The sequence below is a fragment of the Aythya fuligula genome, chromosome 5, assembly GCF_009819795.1.
Source record: "Aythya fuligula isolate bAytFul2 chromosome 5, bAytFul2.pri, whole genome shotgun sequence".
NCBI lineage: Eukaryota > Metazoa > Chordata > Aves > Anseriformes > Anatidae > Aythya > Aythya fuligula.
Window position 1 is genome coordinate 26,148,145 of NC_045563.1, and position 19,778 is coordinate 26,167,922.

Here is a 19,778-nt window from a genome sequence, read left to right on the forward strand (position 1 = left end):
TTAAACAGGACTGTAAGAAGTTTTACATTTGAGGGGAGCTTTATATGAGTCTATCAAAATCAGATGGCAGAGGTGATGTGTACATCTGAAGGATGAGGGAAGGGCAGAGCAGATGCACACCAGGCATTCTTTGAAGGTATGAAGGGATTTCCATTCTGGGGCTCTCTGGCTAACCTAAATCGTACCCATTCCCTTGAAGAGACATCCTGGAAAGGGGAAAGATTTCAAAGTGATCGAGTATGCTACAGCAGTAGCACTTTAAAAACAACAAAGCATCTAGCCCTTCAACAAGCAACTTCCTTGTGGGAAAAAAAAAAAAAAAAAAAAAAAAAAAAGACCATTTTCCCCCCCAAATATTTATTTTTTACAATGTTTTTGAGATTAATATTTTTTAAGTCTTGGCAGGTGAGGCCTGGGCCACGTTGAGATCATTGTGCAGAACTCCCCAAAGCACCTCACAAACCACAACAGACAAAAGGTCCTCAGGATGTATCAGCTAATGGGCCCAAAATTCAGGTACCCACAGATACTGCTCTTGCCCTGACCCAGAAACCATCATTCAGAAACTTCCAGGAAGGGAAAAGAGCTGAATGGAGGCATCAGTCCTTCTAAAAACGGACTCAGCACCCTCTTTGCTTGTATTTGCCCACCCTCAGCAGGCTGACTGGGAGCCCTGCAGTTTGCATTCAGAAACCAATAGCCAGGATCTGCCATCTGATCTTACAGGTTTGGCAGAAGCACAGTGACAATTGCACGACTCCTGGATCACAACTCTGAGGAACAAAAGTCTGTGTGCATCTCTGAGCATCTCCTCTTTGAGCAGCTTCCCTTCTTGGTGCATTTTCTTTCTCTGAAGAAAATTCCAAGATTTTGTCCTGCAGGAGAAAATAATTCTTCAGGCCAGTGGGGAGGGCTGAGGTCCCAAGATAGCTACAGCTAGAAAAGGAAATGCTGCCCCATTTCCACTCCCCCTTTCAAATGCTCTTTCTCATTCCTTGCCTTCCCAGTTCAACTACCCCAGCATTCAAATACACAGCAGTTCCTCCACTCTGTCCTTCTCTTCTGCACCAACTGTCCAGCCATTTTGGAGAGTGTGGCCTTCGTGACACCAAAGTAGCTCCCAGAGGGAAGGCGACATTGCCAACAAGACCGAGAAATGTTCCAGAAGAGATTCTCGAGGGCTGCCAGACCCTAAGCCCCAGGGTTTGGTGCTCGGCCCTCTGCATGCGGAGTCTCTGACCCCCGGTTCCTTTTGTGTTAGCCTGGGAGCAGGAGAGTGGGTGCTGACAGTTTCTCTCTTGGCTTTGGGCGGGCCAGGGTGCCTTTCAGCTGCACTTGCAGGATTTCACCACCATGTTGGAGAGCTGCTCCACTTTGGGGGTCCTCCCGACGTAGTACAAGATGGTGAGTGGCTCCAGGTCCTGGGGGACACAGCAGGGCGAGGCAGACGCCTCAGGGTTCAGCGTGTTGTATAAGCCCAGCACCTGTGGAAGCACATAAATGTGGTGACAGAGCCAGGAATCCATTTAAGCTGGTTGAGGACAGGAAGGTATTTGGTCTCTAGGTATTTGGACTATGCTCATCAGAGGGCTTTTCCCTGATGTGAGTCATACTCATCATGTCCTGACCATGGCCTACTCCTAAAAGGTATCACCTACCTGGGCCTGACCCAAAGACATTTTTCTCTTTAACTTTAGTGTAGCCCCTGGCAAATGCCTAAGGGTTGAAGAAGTGCAAGGAGTAATTCACTCCTTTAATTTCTGATTAGGTGTGGGGTATAACGTCACAATTTTTGCTTACAACAAGGCTGGGTATAACCAGCCCAGGGCTGCATTGTCTTTGGTTCCATTACAGAAACCAGAAGAAAGAAAACCAGTGCTGCTTATTTCAGCTAACATCTCTAGATAGCACTGGATGGATGCCCATCATCTTGAGTATCCACAGTTCCCTCCCAGCTTTGAACCGTCTCATGCTCTCGCTCTCCACTCCCTCCTCCAAGTCATTACACTATAATGCTGGAGCCAGGACAGTGTCCTGTGGGACCGCCCTGGATTCCTTCTCCCAGCTGGCCCTGTCCCACAGATGACTGTACACTCTGGCCACGCAGCCTCCACAAAAGAATTGCCATGTTTCTTCCCAGAGGTGGCCACTTCTCAGTGATACGCAACTTGCTGAATCATGGGGCCAAAACATGATCTCACCTGTGCTACTGCAGTCTCATTAGCATTTCTCTGGGTTATATGACAAGGTCCAGCACCTTGTCTGTTAACTACGGTCCTGGGGGATCAGGGGTTTTAAGGAGGCATTCTGTTCTATCATCCAGATCCACATAATTCCAGTTATTTTGGTAGAAACTCTCTGGAATACTGAGTGAAGGCCCTGGCTGTACCACATGGTTACCACATCCTCTGGGGCTGCTGTCCTCAGCAGAGTAAGTTAAACAAACTGGTGAGAAATCTGCTTTTTGCCATGTTTTTCCTAGTTTTTTTCCTGTCAGCAGTGGTATTGTTCTGAAGATTGCTCAGATCACTCAGCTGAACTTACTGCTTGAGCATTTCCTTTCTTGATCAAGATGAGAACATTAGGGACTGTACTAAATTCCCCTTTCTCTCATGCTCGTTCATCCCAGTATCTATTAGAGAATTTCCCAGGACAACTAGATGGTATATGTACCACCCGGCATGCATATTACCCTTCCTAAGCTGTTCGTTTACTTGCCTTGCCCAGCACCTGTCCACTCCTTCATTCCCTTAGATCAACTACTCCCACTCATACCAGTCCTTTAGCCTTAGCGAGCCTTGCAGACTCTTAAGCTGTCAAGAAAATGTTAGCATCTTTCCTGCAATATCATCTTTACCCAGTCAATTATTCTTCTGCCAAGTCAGCATTTTTCCAGTGACTTTTTTAGTGAAACCTGAAGCTAATTTTCAAGTGAGTTGCTGCATTCTCTGACTTGCTGCCTTTTCTCTTCTGTGGACAGAAGCACAGGGTTCTCCTCTGGCTTTTCTAGCTTTAGCAATGGACTGTCAGTTGATTAGTTTGTCTGCTCCTCTGTACTTCCTCCATTAGCATGCATTTCTTTTGCCTTTTTTCTTATGCTCTAGACAGTAGTGGGGCTCAGGTGGCACTTTTCCCAAAGACTGCCCAGTGTACATATGTTAAACAGAGGTTATGTGGAAGTTGCATGAAAATATTTGCTTTCAGTCAGTCATATTTGTGAATTTCACTGCCTAGTGGGTTCCTCCCTCCCATAGGCCAGGTGGGATTTATACAGCTGGAAAGGATGGCAGTGCAGAAAGGGGAAGCTTGCTGCATAGCCTTGTTCACTTCTGGACGTGGACTCCCCCTTACTTCTGGACTACAGCTGCCCCTGTAGGAGTAGACAGCATGTGTGTGCCATGGCTCAGCAGCTTTGCATGACAACCTGATACCGAGTGTACAAAAATCCTCTATCCATTGAAAAACGCAGGAAAAATTTAGGCAGAACATAATGACCAGGGTTGACATTAGATTTGAGGGATTTGGTTAACACTCTGGCCCTTACCAAATAGGTACCCTAAAACTGTGAGTCCTGTTACCCATCTCACCCAAGATACAGCATACTCCTCAGTGTTTGGCTGGAAGCATGGACTCTGTATTGATTCCCTATGAAGAACATCTCCCCCCTGAACCTCCTAGACTTTTTCCTGCAGTTTCCTTGGAGTTTTTTACAAGTATTAATCTGAACTGCTTCTGCTGCTTTGAAGAGACCAGATGTGATAAGACTGAGGAAGGAAGGGGGAGACAGAGCCCCAAGGAAAAGACGCTGGATGTACCGTGCTGTGAGTGGTGTCTGCGCTGCGCAGGTACGGACAAGGGCCCGAACAGAAGTTAGCAAAGTAGCCTTTAGGCTCGTGGACCCACTTCCAGCCCAGGTCCTGTCGGAAGTCGATGTAAAGAGGACGCACGCAGCAGTTCTCCTCCAGGTTCCTGAAACACAGCATCGGCACACAGTGAATCTAGAGAAGGGCCTTAAATGTGCTTGCATGATGCAGCTTCCCGAAGAGAAGGGCTACGATCAGTGGGACACGGTGCTGGCCTGCTCTGGGAGTTGAGAAGTGGCAGAGGCAGGCAAGTCAGCCGCCTGGCTCTGCCCACACACTGACAGGCAACCCTGCTGCTAGCCCTTGGGGGCAGCACCTTCCTGCTGTCCCACACCCAGGGCTGGCAAGGGGCTGCTGAAACTCAGCCAGAAGCTCACAGCGACTCTGCTGAGCTGGCCAGTGTCCTTCTTGGACACCACGAGGAGCAGTCGGCTGAGCAGCACTCCTCACATGGCCCCTGCAGCACCGCAGTGACCCACAGCCCCTCGGACAGCACTGCCTTTCCCGGAGGTGAGAAGTGTTGCCACACTTAACCAACCTCAGGCGTGGGACCCAGTGACAACAACAGGATTCTCACTTACCGAAAGCAGTAGTTGGTATCCAGGGCCCGTTTCTTCCTCTGGCCCCCCAGTGTTGGGCTCTCCAGGCGGTGTGGGGGTAACATCATCAAGATGAGGTGGGGATTATGCAAGTCCTTCTGCTTCTTCAGGCGCCCTAAGTCCCCACGGCCATAGTCATCCTCATTGTCAATGCCTTCGGAGAGAAACGGGATCCACAGAGAAGATGTCAGTGTGAAAGTGGAGGACACAAGATTTTTCATTCAACACTTTCATGCCTGCCCTTGGACTAAGGCAAAAGGGACTCAGGCACCATTTCCACTTATGCTTGGACTTCTTCCCTCCCAGGGACCCCTGTACTCCCAGTGAATCTGACTGCTGCAGGCCTGAAATAGAGTCTTGCGGGCCACCTGTTTTACCATTTGTAAACTGCTGGTGGGGCCATTAATCCATCCCACTCGCTCCTGGCTTCAGTCCCAGGACAGGCAGGAAGATGAATGGTTTAAAGAAGATGTCAGATCATTGGCACTCTGCAGAACAGCCTCAGAAATGGAGCCTGTGGGGGCCAGTGGCTGCAGCCCAGGGCTGCAAGCCAGGAGGTTCCTACTTCTTAGGCCAGCCAAGCCACTGACTCTCTGGGCCACCTCACACAGGATGCCTGACTTCCTTGTGTTCCAGTCACCCTAACTGGAAAGCAGAGCCTCTGTGGAAATCTGAGAAGGCATCAAGCTGAGCTTCCCAGAGAGACACTGAAATACAAAATTGCTCCTTTCTGCAGACACGCATGCAAACCCACCCAGCCGGCGCTTGCTTTCCCCCATTTCAAATCTATCTACAAAATGGGTATACCTGTATGATCAGCATGCAAACCCAGAAGTGTATTCTGTACAACAAATGTTATGCAAGGTAAAATCCTCAATTATACAAAGGAAGACCACATTTTTTTTGTTAGACACCCCAAGCCTTCCCTTCTCCAACGGCCTCCCCTAATCCAGCATTTTATCACCTTTGAATTTGATCTCCAACACCTCATGCAAGTTCTCCAAGATGTCCCCATTGGGCTGAAAAGTATGGCAAGGGCAATGTATGCTAATTTCCAGGCCAAGGTTGGACTCTGCAAAGAAAGAGAGGACTCTGTAAGAAACTGCTTTCCTCGGCTGGGATGAGGACTGTGCTGAACTCCTCGGCTGTGGGGTCAGTCTCAAAGCGAGGGGTGCTGCCAGAGCTGGGGCACAGGAGCTGACTTGGGAAGGAGAGCGGGAAGCAGAATTTTGTGGCCTCACTTGTGCCAAAAGCCATGCTCCTGATGACCTGGTGCTTCTGGTTAGGTTTTTTAGTCTATTCAGCACCCAAAAACATTTGTGAGCTTTGAAGAGTTCCACTGGAAAATTAGTATTTTGAAGAGCTGGCTTTGTGGTGTCTGTGTTGGATTAGTTTTGCCGTCCTCAGTACCTGTCTGCTATCTGGCTTCTGGTTAGTGTCTGAAGGAGAGATCTGAAACTAAGCGAGTTGGATATGGACAAGTAATTTCACTGGAAGCGTTTTTCTCAGCAGCTGCAGCCTCCTGTTTGGTTGAGCCGCTAGCGGTCTCATTCACACAGACTTTCCAGAGGCAAGTCTATTTTCATAATAACTTCCTGGACCAGTCATGCTGTGTGGGCCTGACCCAGGGAACATAAGACTCTTATGAAAGCTCTTTTTTTTTTTTTTCTATGTTGTGTCATGAATTGAAACATCTGGCTCCCTGGGGCATTGACAAGGTGCCTAGCACCTTTTTTCCTAAGCACAGCATACTCCGTGGTGTCTGTCAGCCAGAGAGAGCTCGCCGCAGTTCCAGCGCTGAACTCCAGCCATCAGGACACAACTGGGAGCGCTTCAAAAAGGAGGAGCCTACAAGCTCACAGCTTATCCTTCCAGGCAGCGGCTGCTTGCCAGTGCCTGCATTCCAGTTTTCAGTGGCACCTAGCTTCTATCTGTGAGGCCAATCCAGCTGTGAGTCACGGTGCCTACGCTCCAGCTGTGAATGGGGTCAGTGTTCTTGCTGGGAGCTGCCCCGTAGCTATCTGTAGGGCTGCCCAGTGGTGGCAGAGGTATGTTCTGTCTAGGTGTGTCAGCCTCTGGTATTTCCTCACCTTTATACCTGCCAAGCTGTAAACAGCTAAAGAAATTGGGATCCATGCTGTTTTTTCCTACTAGATGTGCTCTAGCTCACAGGAAAGTTAAAGCAGAGCAATCCTCATTTTCTATGAGTTGCAGATGATAGATTAGACCAGCGGAGAGGTCCCCCTGGGCTTCGAATCAAAGAAACAAAAGAAGTTCCAGCATCTCTCAGCAAAAACAATTTCCTCCTCCACAGGACGAAACCTTATTCCGACTCAGCCCACAGAGCTACCCAGCGGGGACTCCAGGCCAGAGCTGGGAGGCTGCAAATGTCACACACCGAGGTGGCTCTCCGGGGGAAGGTTTGTTCCCAAGCTCAGAGAAGCTGCCCTCTATTTGAGCAGTGCTCCTGCAAAACTAGGAGCAAATACATGCTCCTGCCAGCACTGATCCACATTTCTATGGACGTCTTGACACCCAGTTGTGGTAAGACCCCTACCTCTGTGCAGGAGCCACTCGCGCACAGTCTCGGTGACATCGAAGGACAGCCACTCAGGGGAGCCCCGTGTCTGCACGTTCCTGCCGCTGAGGTAGCGCTGCTTTGCTATGTGCTCATCCGGCCGAAGGATCTGCGTTGGAAGGAGTGGTAGAGAGAATCAGCCAGTGCCATGCATGAGGAAGGAACAGCCTTGTGGCTTTTTTTTCTTCCACAGCTTGCTACAAACAAATTCAGGTGTGGCCCAACACATGAGACAGCAGAATACCCTGGCACAAGTGAGAGGAACACTTCAAAACCAACCTGAACTCCAGAGCTACATGGCATCTATTTCTGCGTCCTACGCAGCTCACCTCTCCCAGCCCATCCTTGTTTCGGGATACATACCCAGCAGCAGAAGCATGCAGCTACAGATGGAACAGGTGGTTTTATTTCTGTATTCATGTGTGGGATGTGGATCTGGATTTCAAAGTAGACCCAGACGTGGGTAACAGAACACCTTGCTGTGGGTTCCTTGCCTTGCAAGCTTGTTGAGTCCTACAAAGTGGTGTTTTCATGTGTCCTCTACTCTTCAGCTTCTACCAAAAAACATCAGGGCTGATAAGATTTGGAGAACTTCCTCCCCCAGCTCTGATATTCCCTGCCATTTCCAGACAGACAATCACAGTCTGTGCAAAGTGCACCTTGCTGCAGCACCCTGGGTTCATTGCACAGGACACAGAGCCCATGGAGAAGCTTGGGGCTTGCCTCCTTGTCAGCTCTCTCATCTGGTGGAGAACTGCTCTGACTTTTAAAGCTCAATTCCAGGAAGACCTGAAGAGCTAACAGGCAAAGGGCAATTTTAGCTGCATTCCTCCTAGAAAGTGGACAGACACCAGCCTGTGGGAACGTGCTGCCTGGATGCTAAATTGTGCCATTAGCTGGGTGGTTTGGCCTGGCCTGAGACCGCTTCCAAACCCGAACCAGACCTTTTGGTGCCAGGGGAGCCCAAGAGTTCAAACCAAACACCAGATAAGCATCTACATTAAGGGTGCCAGGAACTGTGCACCCAACTGCTGGTGAAAGGAACATTGAAAGCGAGCATTTCTTTTCCAGTAAGCCTGTGACAAGTCAGAGAGCTCCACCCGTTGGATTAGCACCAACTGCATTGTGCTGCGATAGTCAGAGGAACAAAACTGCCAAGGGACCTACGCATGCAGATGTGACAGAAGGGTCAGGGATCCTCCACTGGGGAGGAGTGCCTCCTCCAACCCCCTTCTCAGTGCAGCACAGAGCTGCAGCGGGCACCACAGCGGGGTGCTCAGAGCAGCTGGGCCATGTGAGTGTGAAAAAGGACAGCACCGCCTTGCACACATCAATTGAGGCAGTGATTAAGGAGCCTCAGGCACGGGGGAAGGTGAGGAGGATACCCACCTGGAAGAGCTCAATGCGCTGCTCACTGCGTTTGGAGCTCGGGTTGGGCACACGCAGCACCCGGAACTCGGCTCGGAACAGGTTGGTGCTGTTCTTCTCTGCCGAGGACACGTTGAAGCGGAACACGTTGGAGGTGACACCTTTGGGGCAAATGCCCAACTCATCTAGGAGAAAGACAGAGGGAAAGACTGAGAACCTCAGGTCAGAGGTGAGGGATCTCAAATAAACAGACTGAGAAAGAGCTTGCCAGCTGAGGCCTGCCACTCAAACATCTCACCACCTTTAAAGTATGGTTACCTGGCTAAAGATAAGACAGGATGAATTCACTCAGATTTGCTCTACGTTTGGAGTATTTTGCAAGATCTTCCCACTACTGCCACCGTTATTTCAATGTTGCAAACCAGAGAATCACTGTAGATCAACAACAGTATTTTTAATCCTCTCTTCTAACTCTGCTTATTGCACATTGCTAGTACTCCTAAATCTGCATTCAAAATGACAACCCCAGCCAAGGCAACGGGGCAACCTCATTTGCAGCTAGTAGGATCCATTCCCAGTCGTGGTGGTGGTGTCACTCTGATCCTGTGCTCATGCTGGAGAGATGAAGGTACATTGAAGGTGATCCTGTTACAAACCTTGACATCGTCTCCTAAAATGAAAGCCAGACAAGTGTCCACAAAGCATGAGGTGTGGAAGAGTTCTTGGGAGCCGTGACTGTTCTGTGTACCAAAAGAACTGGGTTTTAAGGTCAGTTCTCACCCATGACCTGGAGGAGGAATTCATGGATAGTACCAGACAGAGAGTTCTTCAAGGACAGAATAATAGTGCGGAGAGGCCTGCGGAGATCAGACACATGGGCAGGAAATAGCACAGCAAGTCTCTGCCTGGATGTGTGCCTGCTGAGCAGAAAAATCCACTTCGCAGATGCCCAAAAAGACAGTGGGTAAAAAACACAAGGTCCAAAAAGGTTCTCAAAAAAAAAAAAAAAGCTTCTCTTCATTGGGACCATCTTGGTCCCATGGAAAAAGCTGTGATTCCTGTTGCTCCTCTCCTATTGACCCGTTAGCCTTCAAGGCTCAGCATCATTAAGGCTTTAAGGTTTCCTGCAGATAAGGCACAGCAACTCCTGCTCTACACCCACATGCAGATCTGTTTGCAGTTCTACAAAGCTTTTCATATGACCTCTGGCTGTTGTCCAAGGCAACACGAGGCTCTCATGTCAGCTGATATTTGTGTGTTTTGTTTTTTTTTTTTTTTTTCTCTTTCCTTTCTCATTTTATATTAAAGAAGAAAAAAAGAAAAACTGTCACCTGTTCCCAGCCACAGTTCCACTCTGTGACAAATAGGCTGGAAGTCCTGGTAACCTTGAAATTATATTCCTGGAGCTGGCCCCTCTTCATAGCACCACTGTCTCCCAAGGGGAACAGGTTCTGAAGAGGGACTAGTGTGGAACAGTGCCTGAGAGCAGAAGTTCACTTCCCGTGCCAAATTCTGCTTTGAGCAATGCTGATGCACTTCTGGAGTCATCTCCATGAAGATGAACGTCTTCCTCTTGTGCTACACCCAGATTTGGCAAGCAGGAGCCTGACAGCTTACAAAGATGTGTTCTTAGGCTGCAAAAATTTTACTCAATAAGCTAATGACCAGATGCTCCCATTGAGATTTGATCGGAGGGTTTTTTGCCATTTCTGCTGTTGAATGGAGCAGCATTTCTGTACAGGAACATCTCTGCCTGCTATTAAAGACATGAATATTTGGTAGCCTCAGGAGACCGGACCCCAATTGCAGTTGCAAGCTGGTATGCTCAGCCCAACAGCCCTGTGGCACAGAGTGCACCGAGCCACGAGAGGACACCCACTGTGGGGACTCCACCACTGTGACCACTTCTAGGTTTTGTGCCATGGAAAAGCACAGATCAGCTAGCTCTGATCTCATTAAATGCCCCAAGGCATCTTCGTAGCTGAAGCCTAACACTCATAACTGTTCTGTGTCACAGACATAGGTGGATACTGCGTTTTAATACCCCCTTAAGCTGTTTTGTAATCCTAGCCCTATTAATAGTGCTGCTGACAGCCTGCCCTTCCACTGCAGGGCCGACTGCCTGTCCAGGAGGGGTGTCCCAGTAGCCATCAAAATGCCTTTCTAGACCAGATCAGTGGTCAGGCTAGCCCACTAGCTTTTTACAACATTGGCACTTTATCTGATAATCTACTAAGAGACTGCAAATCTGGTCCCACAGCACAGCACAGCTGAGAGACAAAGTGATTTATTGTTCATCAACTCCTTACCATGTTCTGCCTAAGAGGTGAGGCAGCTGTGCTGGTAACAAATAGCCATCTCCTGCACTTCCCTGCTATCTCCATGCTGCCACCTACCTACTTCCTTCCCCAGTAAGGCAGAGGTGTCTTTGGAGACCTTCCTAGTGGAAACGGTAATGGCTATTTTCCCTTTCCTAAGGAGAAGCTTCCTATTGCCTTCATACTCTGGGAACCAGCCCTCTGCAATGGGGTGATAGAGCTGCATTGTTTCGTTCTCAGCACTGCAAGGTTGGAGCCCGCTTCCCGCAGCTGGATGTCCAGAACACGTCTCACTCCCAGAAAGATGTCTGCTTTGGGGCAAAGTCTTTATTTTAAGAGGTCACAGGCAAGTGCAGCTAGGTGACGTTTTCAGGGAATTGGGTCCAGTCCCAGCTCGTGGTGCATTAACTATGCTGGAATCTGGACTTGTCCAGATACCAGCAAGGATCAAAACCTAGAGGCAGTATTCCTGCAAGTCCACAACAGCCAGTGGCTGTAACAAAGCCTAGAGGCAGGGAATCTGTGACACCTGTGTACCCATGCCACTCTGTTTCTGATATGACAGGATGCATCCTCACGATCAGGCCCTGCTATTACTGTGGAGCTCAGCCAGCCTCAGAGCTGCTGATGGAACAAATGAGACCAGCAGCCTCCTGGAGTGCCAGGTGGGATGCAGGGAGCGTGTTCTTTGGGAAATCCCCTCTTCCTACAACTGCTCTCAGCAAGGTGCAGGTTCTCCATGTGCCACCAATCCCACACAGCTACTGTTTCTGGCCTGCCTCGAGGCAGTTGATCACTGTGTGGTTCCAGTCTGACGTCAAGGAAGGGCAGGCTGGCTGCAGGCAGGTGCTGCTTCACTCAGTGTCATAGCACTGGTACTTCAAGGTGCTTAATGTCAAAGCTGCAGAACTCAAGAGAAAAAAAACAATCCTTCTGGAACTGCAGGTGGCAGGTTTGGAAGGAAGGGGTGCTTGGCCAAAAGACCAGTTGTTTTAATTGCCTTGTCTCTCATGCTGTCTTAGAAAATGGCATGGTTTTCCTTGGGAAGCAAAGCAGAGCTCTTTGTAGGACTGTTGCAGATGCTTTCTGAGCTTGAATCTAATCAACAATCAGTGCTCAAGGGGGTCTGAACCCCCATGGGTTTTAGAAGATAGTTGAAGTGAGTGGCTGATCATGAGGGAGCTATTCTCAAAAAATATTCCTTATAATTTAGACAACATCCCTGAGAGGCACAGCAGCAGGAAGACCATTCCCTGAATCATCAGACAGCTCAGGGTGGGGACAGGGACCTGCTCCTGAAAATCCTTCCTTCCTAGAAGGATCAGGCTCTCCCTGCTGCTATTTTTGCTCCTCAACTTTGCTCACTGTTGGGCCTTAAGTCTTGGAGAAGGATGACTTCTCTGAGCCAACAAACTGCTCGACTAATACTCTGGAGCTAGAACAGCGTGTGCGCGCGCACACGCATTTCAGCCTTGTCTGTATCATCTTCACAGTTCCCTCAATGGAGCCGTGCTCCCCTTCCCCCCCGGAGGAGACGGGCTTTGGCTCCGAACATGCTCTGAGATCACCACCTGGCACAGTGACAGAGTCATGGGAAAGTTGAACATCAGCCACTTTTGAAGACACGGGGCCAAATTCAGCCATGGTGTATGAGATGAAACTCCCCAGGTTTGAAGAGGAGCGTGCCTCTTGACACCGCGGCCCGTCTGCAGCTCTTCTCTCCTGCTGGGACCCAACTCCAAAGTTCCCCCTTTCTCTTTCTGTTGCCCACTCCCAGGAATTCAATCTCAGCACAACTTGGTCTTGCCGTGGTGTCCTAGAGGGATGTGGGGCAGGTCTGTTCACTTCCATAGGCATGGAGGTGTTACTCTGCACGTGGTGGACAGTGGCTGAACCTGTGGGACTTTCCTTATGGCAATGTCCATGCCCACCTGCAGCACCCACTTCTACTGCCCCAAGCTTTCCTCTCTCCTTGCACTCACAGACCCTCCCCACTGCCTCCCCACTCCTTCTTGTGCACATCTTCCTTCACCTTACCCCTCTACTTTATCCAAATCCACTCCTCCGACTTCATTTCCCACTGTTAGGCTTTCCCAAAACACACCAGTTCATAGTGCAGCTGTATTTTGCACAGACGCTTCGTTTCCCCACATATTTTTAGAATTGCACTTTAGTAGGTCAAAAATGTTGAAATCTGGGTAAGCTGCTAGTACTCTGTGCACTTTCTGTTCCTCGAGTCTTGGTGCCTCCTGGACTAAGAGCTAATCATATAACCATATGGAGTGCCGTCTGCTAGAGATTAAGTGAAATTTGTTGCATTACCACATTGTAGCTCTTATTCCAGCTCATCATATGTCAAGATTAACATAAACCTGGCAGAGTAACTGCATTCTGAGGCTGCCTGCACCGAGTCACAGCTCCTCCCCAGAACTGCAGGCGTTCAAGTAGAGTCCCCAGCACCGCACTACATCACGAGAGGACACCCTGGATGGGGTATGACTGCATGCCCACCAACATCTTCCAACCCGAAGGAATCCAAAGCACAGACCGAAAGCACTGCTTGTGCCTACATCTGCTCAGCATCTGCAGTCTACTCAGGGTTCATGTCTGCTCACTCTCTGTCTTTGCATCTGCATCTGCTCAGCTTCTGCACCTGAATCTGCTTAGTGTCTGCATCTGGGCCTGCTCATCATCTGCTCTGCACCTGCTCAACATCTGTCACGTTTCCTCAGTGCCTGCATTCCCTAGGGGGTCCCCTGTGCATCACTGTCTGCTTTGCACCTGCTCAGCATCCCTGCTATCTCCTGCTCCCTCTCTGATCCCTCGCCGCTGTCAGCGTAACATCCTCCACGGCGTCCTCCATGCAGGAGCCTTCCCAGCGACTGCCTCGCCACTCTCTCTGGAGCCAGGCGGGTGCCGGCTGACCGAACAGGTTGCCTGGATCTGCGGCAGGGACGAGCCCAGCCACCCGCCCGGCACCAGGGACCGGGCTTTTTTCCCTCACCCCATGCACCACACTCCCCCTAAGCCCCCTCTTCCTCCTCTCCTGCCACCTTCCCACCTCGCCCTCCCTCCCCTCCCGGCCTTCCCTTGCAGCTCCCGGGCCGGGGACCCCTTTGGGTGCCCCGCCGGCTCTCAGCACCCCGCCTCCTCCACCTGCGGGGTGCTGAGCCCCGCGCCCCCGGCCCCTTTCACCCCCGCACCCCAGCGCGCAGCCGGGCAGGAACGCGCCCCAGCCCCTCCGGGACCCCGGCCCCGGCCCCGATGCCCCGGATCCCCGGCGGGCGCCGCTCCTCGGCTCCCGGTGCGGCGGGGCAGGCTGCCCCCGGGTGCGGCACCCCGCGCCGGGCCGGAGCGCACGGGAGCCCGGCACTTACTGTGCTCGGGGAGGCCCTGGATCATGTCAAATTTATGGATCTCTTTGGCATAGTATTCGGACTCGGTGTTGTCCTGCGAGCAGCTCTCCTCCTTCTCCTCCTCCATCTCCTCCAGCAGCTCCCGGGTGCTGTTGTAGAGGGCCAGGATCTGGTAGGGCACATGAGCCGGCCCCACGGTCTCCGGGGGGCTGGTGAGCCGCAGCTTGCTCAGGATCTGCCCCCGAATGGCTTCCACCCGCTTCTTCTTGATGTGGTCGAGGTCCAAGGTGGTGCAGGAGGACAGCGCGAGGCTCACGGTGGCGAAGCTCAGCAGCGAGAGCAGCACCAGAGCCCTTTGCACGTACATCTTCATGGGCGAGGGGGCGGCGGCGGCCCCCGGGAGAGCCCCCCGGGCGGCGGCGGCGGCGGCGGCGGCGAGCGGGCGCGGGGGACCGGGCGGTGCTCCGGCGGCAGCCTCCCCAGATCCCGCGGGCTGAGGCTTGGCGAGGAGGTGCATGAACTCACCGCGCCGAGCGCCGCTCACGACTTCCAGGAAGAGCTGGCAGCGCTCCGCGAGGAGAAGCGGCGGCGGGCGCCGTGCCTCGCCGCGCCGGGCTCCTTCCCCATGCGCCGCCCCGCGCCCCGCGGAGCCGGGAGCGCCCCGCCGCGCCGCGCCGCCGCACGTGTCAGCAGCAGCAGCAGCAGCAGCAGCAGCAGCAGCGGCCCGAGCCGCCCCGCCGCCGCCGCCGCCGCCGCGGGGGGAGAGCGGCGCCCGCCCCTCTCGCTGCACCATTCATGCCCCCGCCGCCACCGGCATCGCCCCGGCGGCACCGGCACCGGCGGCACCAGCAGCAGCCGGGCTGCCCCCGCTGTCCCCCGGCCTGCCCTCCGCCGCGCACTGCCCCTCCGCCGGCCTCGCCGCCGCCGTTTTATACCTCCCTCCCATGACGTCCCCGGGACGGGGCACCGGGGGGGGAGCTCCAAGCCCGGCCTTCGCCCGCAGCACCGCGGCTACGGCGCTCCCCGCCCGGCCGCCCTCCGCCACCCCCCACCCCGACCACCGCCCGTCGGGACCCCCCGCACGGCCGGCGGCACCGGGCACCCCCACCCCCCCGAGCCCCGGTGCCGGGTCCCCCGGCGGCGGGGCGGCACCGGGCGCCCTCCGACGTGGCCGCCGCAGAAGCCGCGGCGGCGGAGCTCGGGCGCCCCCCGCTGGAGCCGGGCGGGGAGCGGCCGGGCCGAGCCCTTCGCGGTGGTCCCCGGTGGCGCCGCTCCCGTTAACCGAGGGAAAAGCGGCCGAAAGCGCCCCCCCGAGCTCCCCGGTGCGGCGTCTTGCCCGGGGGTGGCAGCCCCCAGCACCTGCCCCGCCGCCCTCCGAAGGAGGCCAGGAGACAAAATGTTGGCCCCCTGCCCACCCTGAGGCTGCCCAGAGACATCATCTGTCCCCTGTCCCGGGTCCACGGGGCCTCTCCGGGAGGTGGGATGTGTCCCTTGGCCGGGCCTTCGCTTGGGGACCTCCTGGGGATGAGGGGTCTGGGGATTTGGGGTGGGTCAGGGGCTTCGTGCCCACTGGCTGCCTTCCCAAAGAAGCTGGGTGGTGAGCTGTGAGGGTGCGGGGCTGGAAACACCAGGACATGCCTGGGGTCCTGCTGTGGGGGGAGCACAGCTCTGGGTGGAGACACTGAGTGTGGAAGAGGTGCGGTGGAAATCCACGGGGTGGCTGGGAGCGCTGGATTTGAGCAGCTTTCCCTGAGGAATGCAGGCTGTGTGACCCTTCAGAGAGGAGACTGAAGGGCGAGCTGGACATGGCTTGTCTGGGCTTTGGGGAAGGTCAATTTGGGAAGACAGTTCCTCAGACGACCGAGCAGACAAAGGTGGAACAAGGTCTGGTGGCTCCAAAGTGACTGCAGGCAAACCAAGACTGCAAATGAGCACTGCCATTAACAGTCCGCGGGATGGGGATGGGGATGGAAGTTTCTAGCCCTCATGAGATGGTTCTGAGATGAATTCTGGATGCTTCTCCACTCTGGGAACTCCTCTATCCAACGCGTTACTTTGCTAAATGCGGTAGAACTGATTGCTTTGCACTGCAGCAATCCATTTGCTCCAGTGCCACATGGTGAGTTATTAGTTAAGATGGAGATAAGTGCAGGAATTATAAGAGATTATGAAAGGAGCTCCCCAATGGCTGGTCCTGGGCCCAGTTTTCATTAATGATCTTGGCATGCTGAAATGAATGTGCTAATGAAATTGGCTGTTTGTCCAAAGTCGGGAGGCTTTGTCAATACAGGGGAGGACTGTTATATCCTATAGGAGGGGGTGGTAATTCTGATGGCTGAGATGGAAAAAATGGGATGACATTCAATAGCAGAAAATGCGAGATTACGCTGCTAATGGCTGTGAGCTGACTTTGCCGTTGCGGATTGACAGTGGGGTCTTACTGCTTGGGAACAGTAGCACAGAAGAAGGATGTGGGGGCAGTGCCGGTTCCAGTATCAGGCCGCTCACTTCCCGCTCGGTGTATTGGTCTTTGTAGGTTGTGAGGAGGTGGAAAAGAAGCTCCGTGGTCTGACACACGCTGGAACCACTGCTGGTGGCTGCAAAGAGCAATCGCCAACAGTTTGCACATCTTGGACATGCTGGGATCCAGCTGGGCTGAGGGAGAGCCTGACAGGGCTACCAAGCACGTGAGTATCGGAGGAAATATTTCACACTTGGCAACCCTGCCGGGGGTTTGTCAGTCTGAGCTGGGGCTGATGTAACTCGAACACCGGCTGTTCTCGTGGAGATCAGGACAGGTGAAAGCATGGGCCTTTTCTCTCCTTTCAGAGGGAGGAATCTCATTTTTGAAGCTTCACAACGGTAGGATATACTGGCCCAGAACCTGTGTGAGTAACAGAATATTCATAGTTTTTCCCCTCCACCAAAAACCCTGAGAGATGAAGTATGTATTTTCAAGTGCTTAGAGAAAAAAATGCAAAAAAAAAAAAAAATCAAAGTGAGGTGCTTGGAGCTGCTAGGGTGGAGCAAGCTACCATTTGCTTGGCTCTTTGCTTCCCAGTGGGAGCTTAACATTTAGGGTGAACTGTCCTGTGCCAAAACCAGGAGTCTGGCCGGCCACCTTGTGCGAAGGGTGAGGAAGAAAGGCGAAGCACTCTGTGTCACTGCTTGCTCCTAGAGGTGCCCTGCATCCCATAAATTCTGCAGCTGACTGCGAGCTGCTTGACAAAACCTTTACCTGCTCTGAATAAGGTTGTCATTGTTCGCTCCCACTGTAGTGCTACCATGTGGGCTTTCCACCATGGCTCTAGCTGTAACTGCATGTGTGTGCACTTGCTTTAAAAGTGGTCTAAGACCAGAAGCATGTGGCAATGCTCAGGCGTGATTGCTTTCCCAGGCTCTCCAGGCTTTCTCTTAGGCAGAAGGAGGACTAGACACAAGCTCTATTCATAGGTCTAGGCAAGAAGTAATCAACAGCAAACGGTGCTAGCAGGGGACTCTGTTAGTCCTATTCTGTGTGATTGGATTTGGGTTGAAACCAGATGGATGGAGTCCATGCTTAGGTGTGAGAACTTGTATGTGAAAGGAATGCTTACGTAGTTCTTGCTGTTCAGAGCAGAGGGGGTGGCTGCACTTTGATTTATAGCGGGGACAAAACCGAACAAGTAAGGCAGAGTGAGAGTTGAGAATACACTGGAAAAGAGAAACCCAGCCACCGCAGACCTAAGCTGAACAAAAAACAAGTGCAGAAGGTGGTTTTAGACAGCCACGGAAGGAACAGAGGTTTGTCCTGTTCATTCTTTCTCCTTCTTGGTTGAGTAGGGGCTGGTCTAGGGCCAGGATCAAACACAGGGGAGAATTATGCTGCTCAGAATGAGTGACACCAACATTTAAAGCAAGCAAGACTCATTTTAACCACAGCACAGAATGAGGGATGAAAACTCTTTCTCCTCTGTTGTCTCCCCCAAGCAGGCAAAAACATATCAGTGTGGGTGACAAAGCCCATTCTGAGGAGTGGATGTGTCTGTGTGGGAACACGGAGAGAAGCAGGGCAGGACGGATTTTAGGCTTCATTCTTTCTACATATCTGCTCTTCTCTCCCAGGGAGGATTTCTGAAGTCACAAGTCAAAGTTCTGGGGCAAGGCTCAGTTCTGCTACTGCTCAGTTGTTTTCTTTCCCGCATGTTGACTGCTTCTGTCACCCTCCTTCAGTCAGCCTGAGGCTGGTGTCCCTGCAGTGGGCAGCACCCCGTGTCTCTGGGAGGGGCTGGGGTGTGCTGCTGGGGTCATGGCTGGGCTGAGGACCCGGGAGAGATCACGAGGAGAGGGCTGGGAAGGGACAATTCGGGATGAGCCAACTCCTGGGTCCTGCTGATTTGTGATCTGTCAGCTCGAGGCGGCAGCCTTCTCTGTTCCTGCCCTTCCTCTGGTAGCAGCACCCCACCAGCCACCAGTTTGGGGTCCCAACTGCCCAGGGCCTGCTGCTTTAGCAGACGTTGCTGTGGGTACAGTCACGCTCTTCAGGTGCTATTTGCTGAGCAAGAAGCCAGTTGTGATGGCACGCTTTCACTCAGACATCCCGGGGCTGCATTCCCTTCCCTCTCCTTGCATCTGCACAGCCCCAGCTCTTTGGAGGAGTGGATGGGAGACGCGGGGCCGCATTCCCGTGCGGTGAAACACGGGGCTGGGGGAGCAGCGCCCACTCCACCGATGGGCACCCGAACCCGTATAATCGAAAAAGAAGAGCCGAACATCTGCTGGAAGATGACGATTTCACAGAGCCGGCTGCGGGGCTGCGGTGCCGGTTGGAGGCCGGTGGGAGGCCGGCGGGGCGGGGCGGGCCGGGCCGGGCCGGAAACCCCGGCGGCGGCGGCGGCGGATGGAGGCCGAGCGGCAGCGGGCGGCGGCCCCGCGCCGGCCGGGGGTGAGCGGGGCCGGGGCTGGGAGCGGCCCCTTCGGCCGGAGCTGCCCCGTCGGTAACCGTGTGCTCCTCCCCTCTCTGCCGCAGGTGCCGAGGATGGGCCGCCGGGCACGCCAGGACCTCCCCCCCGCTGAGAGCGGCAGCAGGAAGAATTCCTCCTCTGCGTCTGCCGGAGAGGTGGGTGTCCTCCTGCCGGGGGAGCCGGGGGTGTCTGCCGGCCCGGACCCGTCCCCACGGAGAGGCTCCCCCACGGGGTGCTCTGCCCGTTGGAGTTTATCCGAAGAGTCAGCACCCAAGAGGCTGCCCTGCCCCTTTCCCCCTGCCGCCTTCCACACAGGCTCTACCCTGCGGCTGTGGTTTCTCAGATGCATGGAGAGTTGTACCAAGGAGCCCTGGGGCCTCTCCTCCCCTACATATCTCCCACGGGTATCAAAATAAGAGCAGGGTGATTGCTTTGTTATCACTTTTGCCACCATCCGTGGTAGCAAGGCAGAGTGCAGGTGAGCAGATGCCTTTCCTTTGAACTTCGCTTTTGCTAGAGGCAGAGTACAGCTCCTGGTGGTCACCATCAGGTTTGTACAGCAACATTACTTTTCCTTCCATCCATGCACAGCCACAAAGGTCATGCTAGGAGCCAGCTTCGCAGCGTCAGACTTTGTCTCATGGGCAGTCATGTGCAAACTCAGTTCCCGCTTGGCTCTGGAGGAAGACTTGTGTTCAGGTTCTGTTCTTTCAGCACCTCTTTGGAAAACAGCAGGCTGTAAAGAACCCCTCT

The 19,778-nt window shown here is 53.3% G+C and overlaps 2 protein-coding genes across 6 annotated transcripts in view; one reads left to right on the forward strand and one right to left on the reverse strand.

Annotated features, from left to right (window-relative positions):
• Positions 1 to 348: 348 nt before the first annotated feature.
• On the reverse strand, positions 349 to 14,661 carry TGFB3 (transforming growth factor beta 3). The gene is made up of 7 exons (XM_032189151.1): positions 14,104 to 14,661; positions 8,430 to 8,593; positions 7,020 to 7,149; positions 5,427 to 5,534; positions 4,445 to 4,616; positions 3,816 to 3,969; positions 349 to 1,484 (listed from the first exon to the last, which is right to left on the reverse strand). Exons 1-7 carry the CDS (start codon positions 14,597 to 14,599, stop codon positions 1,326 to 1,328), a joined length of 1,383 nt encoding a protein of 460 aa, XP_032045042.1. The 5' UTR covers positions 14,600 to 14,661; the 3' UTR covers positions 349 to 1,325.
• Positions 14,662 to 16,698: 2,037 nt separating this feature from the next.
• Positions 16,699 to 19,778, forward strand: part of IFT43 (intraflagellar transport 43) — a 50,472-nt gene continuing 47,392 nt past the window's right edge. For 2 of the 5 annotated variants that reach the window (XM_032188434.1, XM_032188435.1), the window contains exons 1-2: positions 16,699 to 16,769; positions 19,091 to 19,180. In XM_032188434.1, coding sequence (XP_032044325.1) covers positions 16,719 to 16,769; positions 19,091 to 19,180 — 141 coding nt within the window. In that variant the 5' untranslated portion in view covers positions 16,699 to 16,718. Of the gene's footprint in view, positions 16,770 to 18,961; positions 19,007 to 19,090; positions 19,181 to 19,778 lie in introns of those variants that run through there. The other 3 variants (XM_032188436.1, XM_032188438.1, XM_032188437.1) reach the window with 2 other exon arrangements.

Coding starts and splice junctions, on each gene's coding strand:
- TGFB3 (XM_032189151.1), bottom strand. CDS start 14,599: ATGCACCTCCTCGCCAAGCCTCAGCCCGCGGGATCTGGGGAGGCTGCC. Junction 5,535..7,019: donor CGAGTGGCTCCTGCACAGAG/GTAGGGGTCTTA, acceptor CTTTCTTTGCAG/AGTCCAACCTTGGCCTGGAA. Junction 3,970..4,444: donor GATACCAACTACTGCTTTCG/GTAAGTGAGAAT, acceptor GCTGTGTTTCAG/GAACCTGGAGGAGAACTGCT.